At 42.4% G+C, this 7,198-nt stretch overlaps 1 protein-coding gene across 1 annotated transcript; it reads left to right on the top strand.

Moving 5' to 3' along the window:
- Positions 1-455: 455 nt before the first annotated feature.
- ZKT (protein containing PDZ domain, a K-box domain, and a TPR region) lies at positions 456-4,838 on the top strand. The gene is made up of 7 exons (XM_087393824.1): positions 456-1,287; positions 1,524-1,630; positions 3,221-3,309; positions 3,602-3,678; positions 3,903-4,023; positions 4,235-4,294; positions 4,563-4,838. Exons 1-7 carry the CDS (start codon positions 914-916, stop codon positions 4,704-4,706), a joined length of 972 nt encoding a protein of 323 aa, XP_087249950.1. The 5' UTR covers positions 456-913; the 3' UTR covers positions 4,707-4,838.
- The last annotated feature ends 2,360 nt before the right edge of the window (positions 4,839-7,198 follow it).

Below are 7,198 nucleotides of genomic sequence, written 5' to 3'. Positions count from 1 at the left end.
ACCTGCTCGGCCACTGAGGGTAAAAGAAATGGCAAGGTGGCGGGTGGGCGGGTGGGGTGGTTCACACCAGGAGCACTAGCTAATTATTCCTACACGGCAATTAATGTCAATGAAATGCGATTGGCTTGGTGGAACCAGGAGCACTAGCTAATTATTCCTACATGGCAATTAATGTCAATGAAATGTGATTGGCTTGGTGGAAAGAATAGATTCCTTTGGACCACGCAGGCCAAGTCCAATACCTAGTAAGCAGATATTTTTTTACCTTATACAGGACATCTATTCTTTCTCTTAATCGTCGAGGCCCTGCTTCCCTATTGGGCCACGTAGGCCTACCATGTGCGGGCGGGTGGTGTGAACCTACTCTTAGCCTCTAAACAAAAGAGGTCGAGAGGAATATGCCCCCCCTTCGAATATGTGTAGTAGTGTCCACAAGAAAAGGGGTCCAAGAGATTTGGTGCGTGTGCTACCACACGATCAATAGCCAGAGTCCCCCAGCCTCAGCCTCACGAGCCTACCCAAACCGCACGTAGAAAAACTACGACAAAAACAGAGAAAGAGAAAGGGTGCTAGCCAACGCGCAGATGTAAACAGAGCGACAGCGCGAGCGTGTAACGTAGGTTCTTATGATCGAGCATTCGATCTCGCGTGGAATGTGAAGAAAGGTAGAGAGACGAGACGTGAGAGTGAGAGTTACGGGGCGCGAGAAGCCAAGGCAGCAGCTGTTCTGAGATTGCGCATTCGATCGTTTCGGAGAGAGAGAGAGAGAGAGAGAGAGAGTCGTGGTGCTGGTGTGGAGTGTGGAAGTGTTTGAGCGAACAGGCGACAGCTTGGGAGAAAGCAGAGCTTGCTTTGATATTCCTCGTGTGGAGCTGAACCAGAAGTTGTGGGCGAGAGAGCAATCCGAGAAACCATGTCGAATTCCATAGCTCCCCTTCTTCCTCAGCAAGCCCTTGCCAAAGATCACACACCCATTCCCTCAACCGTGCCCCTCAGCAGCTCTGCTTATTTGAGGTCCAGCTTCCTCGGTTGCTCCAATCCCCCCCATAGCTTTGCTCTCGAGCCCGCTCTCCCCCAAGCCAGCCTTCGGCCTATAAGAGCATTCTCCGCTGGAAATTCTGCCCCCCCAAAGCAATATGAAGTGTACGAGGTTGAGCTCGAAAAGCCCATAGGCTTGAAGTTCTACAAAGGCGCGGACGGGGCTACCTACATTGATGCCATCGCTTCAGGAAGCAATGCTGATAAAACCAAGCTGATTACTCCTGGAGACAGAGTTATAGAGACAAGGTTGGTTCTCTCTGTTCCTTCCCAATGCAATATCCATGTGTGCTATCTGTTTGTAGCGATCTTATGACATATCTTGTAGCGCAGTGATTAATCGATCGATAGGTTCAATTGCGTTCAATTCCCCGACCAAAATATGTGCTGTCAGGCTGACCCTTTTATAGTGACTATCTGGTTCCTTTTCATTCTCATCTGTTTTCTTTTCCTTCGTTCTATCAATACAACTTGTTCACATGCAGTGCTGTGTTTGGAGACGAAATGTGGCCAGCAGCCGAGTATGGTCGGACAATGTACACGATTCGCCAGCGGATCGGGACAGTTGCAATGAAGCTGGAGAGACGCTTTGGTTGCTACTTTAACTTCATTTATCTCCTCCTTTGCCTGTGTTTGTGCCGCTTTATCCTTCTATTTTCTTCCCCTCAACAGAAATTTCATGGTCCAGAGACGCTTTGCATTGCAATAGTGCTAAATTTCAGCTCAAATTATTGATGACAACTGCACCTATCCTGATCAACGGCTCAGGATCAGTAAGGCACCCCAAAAGATAGGTTGGGAGCTTTAAGTGGCAACCTCACACCTTAAATAAGTATGACAAGGAAACCTGTCCTGATCAACAACTCAAGCGCGGGCGCATTAGAAATATTAAAAGTCAGGGAGCTCCCTCGCGACTGTACGATTGTGATGCGAATTGCGTCCCAATCACTTTTATTTTTCAATATATGTTTGAAAACACATCGATCTCATGTGGGTATATCAGCTTGTGTCTGCCCGCCATCGTCCTCTTTTAGTGCAGACACGTTCGTGACATCATCCCTGCATCAGGGGGATACTAGTTCCCTGGGAAGATCTCTCAGTCATGTTCTCAAGGCCCGCAGGGCAAGATTTCCAAGTCTTTTGGGATTGACTCGTGGTTATCTCTGCTGACAGAAACGTTAATTTAAGCACACTTCTATCACCTATATGTCTTTAAGGTTAGATTATTCCCTGTCAGGCACCTGTATGAACTCATTAGTAATGTGAATTACTTCTCCTCTGCCTGAAATTTAAGTTGCTTCTCCTCTCCAAGTTGCGGCCTGCTGGTATTGCGATAATTCTTTGTATCTTAAATGTTGCGTTGCCCTATCAGCTAGATTTAGATTTAGATGCTCGTTTGGGAGAGACTAAAATGAAATCGTTTAGACTTCACAAGCAGTTGTAGCTTGAATGAAGAGATTTGGACTACTTTTTGATTAGCCTTCTCCTTTAGTGCTAGCCTTCGTCATGGCTGAGTTTGCCCTTCACCTCCGGAGTGTTGACAGAAACTCAGTACGAAGAGTTTGTAATAATGGATGCTCAAGTATGTGTGGGTGTGTGGATTTGTATGTGTGAGAGCATACTTTTATACTATGGTCTACACCCACTGTTGGGCGCTGATGATGTCAGTGGGGATGTCATAGTAGCTAGTCCCTACTATGCGTGATGGAGTTTATGGTTTTCAATCTTATGAGTGACTCTCGTGAGATTGAAACTGCACTATGTTGTGTTTTTAGAGGATGAGTTTGGGAATGTTCCTGGATTCATCTAGGTATCTACCTGAAATTTAACTTAAAACATTGTGAATTCAATTCTTAACGATGGCTTGCTATTTGTATACGTTTCCTTGAGCTGCTTTACCTGGCACACGCCTTCCATTTCTTAGAATCCAAGTCTGTATGATTGGAAGTTTTCCTTTTTATAGAATCCAAGTTTGGATCCTTGGAAGTTTATAGAATCCAAGTCTCGATGAGATACACCTTTCAACATGATCAAAGGCTTCTTTGTTCATGATGATTATAAAATTGTATTAATGTATTACAATTCTGAATTACCTGCCTTGTCTAGATGTAAATACTAAAAACCACTGAACTTGCCAGCTATGCCTTTAAAGCACATGTGAACCTGAACTTTTATATTTCAGGTGAACGAGAGGATGCTGCTGTTTCTCGAGATGTGGTGGCTGCTGAAAGGAATGCTGGTGTCATAGGGGACGCTGTCAGGGAAATCCAAGTGAGTTTTAAACTTCTGCGGTCCCCCATGTTTGTAGAAGGCTACAACTTCTGGGAGATCTGTAGACATATGAATGAATGTTGCAGATTGGTGTTTCAACTCTCTAGTTTCTTTGTGATTGCTTGGATAGTGAAACTAAAATGTGGACAGAGCAATTCCTATTGTTCAGAATGGTGGTGTCAGAAAATAAGTCTTGATCACCGCAGCTTGGAAGACCCTTTGATCGTCTTACTTCTTGCTGCTATATCCGTAAGTCTGATGAAAATGGAATGACGCCTTTTGACGTTGCCAGGTAAAAAATTATATGCGCAAGATGGAGTTAAAGAAACAAAGACAAGCTGACCTTGACGAGGGGCTAAAGCTGTATAAGTACATACTACAACTCTGTGTCCAGCATCAAGAAACCTTGCACAATCTATCCAATCTTAGTCAAAAGTTACCATAAACCGAACAGCCATATGAAGGAAGAGTGGCCTTCTATACACTTTTGTGTTTGATGTATTTGCAAATATTCTCCTATATAGATGGCCACTGTAGATATTCTTGATGTCAAGGTTCATGTGCATGCTGTAATATCGAATTCATATGTACAGGGCTGGCAAGTATCAGGAAGCCTTGGATAAGTTTGACTCTGTTCTAGGTGCAAAGCCTGAATTCAAGGAAGAAGCAGTTGCAAACTATAATGTTGCCTGCTGCTATTCAAAACTCAACCAGGTATTTGCATTTAATGCTTTTCTTTTCCTATATGTTGTATTTTGAAGGCTGAAGTTGGTTATGAGTCAAGAAGCAGAGACTGGAACTTACAAAATCAAAGGTCTTGCAAATGACTTCACTGTTCTGCTTGCACTTTCTCTTTTAAAATGAACTGCAAAAGAATTGGCAGTGGTCTGAATCTCGGGGTCGTTCATACATTTTTAATGCTCAGGTTGAGGCAGGGTTGTCAGCTCTTGATGCAGCAATGGAAGCAGGATTTGAAGATTATAATGTATGTGCTCTGACGTCATTTCCCCCCTAGAGCTGCAGTATGCTAGCATGGGAGATTGCTTCATTTCTAAGCATCTTAGGAGAATCTGATAGAGAAAGAATTAAAGATAATGGAAGTCTCAATGTAGGACACACACAAAGAGAGAGAGAGAGAGAGAGAGAGAGAGAGAGAGAGAAATTAGTTAATGTGTGTGTGTGTGTGTGTGTGTGAGAGAGAGAGAGAGAGAGAGAGGATTGTAATTATTAAATACTTATTTTGTCTTGCCCAGACTATCAGAACGGATCCAGATCTTGCAAATTTGAGGGCATCTTCATCATTTAAACCTTTGATTGACAGATACGATGAGCCCTTCATCAATGAAAATGCCGTCAATGCTCTCAAAAGTGTTTTTGGTTTATTTGGTAAGAAGTGAGTACACCTACTTATCACTGTTGGATGTATGTTACCCTTAGTTCCATGTGAGTCAATTTTTGTTCCCTTCACTTGTAACAAAGTTGAAGAAGAAAAATTTATTATTAAAGTCAGTAAATTTTTGGTCTCTGAAGGCTTTTCTGTCAACTGCTTAAAAAATACCTCGTGTGTTCAACATGTCTTCCCTCTATGTGATTCTGGGTGCACCATCAACAAATAATGTGGGGCTCTGGTAACTGACTTTCACAAGCCAAGATTTAGCTTCTGCAAGGAGCTTGTAAAGGCAAATTCTTCTGATTTGGGCTGGACAATAAACTTTAGATGGCTCTCTTGAGCTTGCTCATTGAACTATAGAAGCTTCATCTACAACCATGAGAAGAGAAAACAACTTCATCAATCTTCACGTATCATCATTGTGACATTTTTTGTGATAATTCTTTCTATCTTAAATGGTGCGTTGCCCTATCAGCTAGATGTAGATTTAGATGCTCGTTGGGGAGAGACTAAAATGAAAATGTTTAGACTTCACAATGAATGAAGAGATTTTGGACTCCCTTCTGATTAGCCTTCTCCTTTAGTGCTAGCCTTCATCATGGCTGAGTCTGCCCTTCACCTTCGGAGTGCGGACAGAAACTCAGTACGAAGACTTTGTATAAATGGATGCTCAAGTATGTGTGGCTGTGTGGATTTGTATGTGTGAGAGCATATTTTTATACTATGGTCTACACCCACTGTTGGGCGCTGATGACGTTAGTGGGGATGTCATAGTAGCTAGTCCCTGCCATGCATGATGGAGTTTATGGTTTTCAACCTTGTGAGTGACTATCATGAGATTGAAACTGCACTATGTTGTGTTTTTAGAGGATGAGTTTGGGAATGTTCGTGGATTCATCTAGGTATATGCTTCTGCCGTATTAGCGGACATGCAAATTTCACCTTGTGAAGTTTTCGTCCAAGTTGCGGCCTACTGGTTTTGTGATAATTCTTTCTATCTTAAATGGTGCGTTGCCCTATCAGCTAGATTTAGATTTAGATGCTCATTGGGGAGAGACTAAAATAAAAATGTTTAGACTTCACAAGCAGTTGTAGCTTGAATGAAGAGATTTTGGACTACCTTTTGATTAGCCTTCTCCTTTAGTACTAGCCTTCATCATGGCTGAGTTTGCCCTTCACCTCCGGAGTGCGGACAGAAACTCAGTACGAAGACTTTGTATAAATGGATGCTCAAGTATGTGTGGGTGTGTGGATTTGTATGTGTGAGAGCATATTTTTATACTATGGTCTACACCCACTGTTGGGCGCTGATGACGTCAGTGGGGATGTCATAGTAGCTAGTCCCTGCTATGCATGATGGAGTTTATGGTTTTCAACCTTATGAGTGACTATCATGAGATTTAAACTGCACTATGTTGTGTTTTTAGAGGATGAGTTTGGGAATGTTTCTGGATTCATCTAGGTATATGCTTCTGCCGTATCAGCGGACATGCAAATTTCACCTTGTGAAGTTTTCGTCCAAGTTGCGGCCTGCTGTTGCGGCCTGCTGGTTTTGTGATAATTCTTTTTATCTTAAGTGGTGCGTTGCCCTATCAGCTAGATTTAGATTTAGATGCTTATTGGGGAGAGACTAAAATGAAAATGTTTAGACTTCACAAGCAGTTGTAGCTTGAATGAAGAGATTTTGGACTACCTTTTGATTAGCCTTCTCCTTTAGTGCTAGCCTTCATCATGGTTGAGTCTGCCCTTCACCTCCGGAGTGCCGACAGAGACTCAGTACGAAGACTTTGTATAAATGGATGCTCAAGTATGTGTGGGTGTGTGGATTTGTATGTGTGAGAGCATATTTTTATACTATGGTCTACACCCATTGTTGGGCGCTGATGACGTCAATGGGGATGTCATAGTAGCTAGTCCCTGCTATGCATGATGGAGTTTATGGTTTTCAACCTTGTGAGTGACTATCATGAGATTGAAACTGCACTATGTTGTGTTTTTAGAGGATGAGTTTGGGAATGTTCCTGGATTCATCTAGGTATATGCATCAAATTCTCGCAGAGTTGCAATAGAGAGGGGATTCAATTTGCCAGTCCTTGCTATGCATGATGTAGCGTATGGTTTTTAACCTTGCAAGTGATTTTTAAAGTGCACTATTGTTCTGATTTAAGAGGACTACTTGGGACATGTTCATGCATTCATCTAGAGAAATGTGTCCACAGTTAGCTCTACAACCGCTCCTTGACACACCCTCTATTCCCTATTGCAATTTGATTAATATTTTTTTAAAGGCGAAATTTTATAAGTTAGCTCCACAACCGCTCCTTGACACCCCCTCTATTCCCTGCTGCAATTTGATTAATATTTTTTTAAAGGCGAAATTTATAAAATCACGTACTGGGCACAACTATGGCATTCAATTTATTTTTTTTGGAAAGGTGTATGTTGATCGCAAAAAAACAGCCAATCTGCCAACTTCAAATGACGTCATTTAACATGTCA

Source organism: Dipteris shenzhenensis, chromosome 2 (genome assembly GCF_047967505.1).
Source record: "Dipteris shenzhenensis isolate YYH24624 ecotype China chromosome 2, Dip_SZ_1.0, whole genome shotgun sequence".
Lineage (NCBI taxonomy): Eukaryota > Viridiplantae > Streptophyta > Polypodiopsida > Gleicheniales > Dipteridaceae > Dipteris > Dipteris shenzhenensis.
Note: the sequence above shows the minus strand (reverse complement) of the source record. Positions and strands in the feature narration are given on the sequence as shown.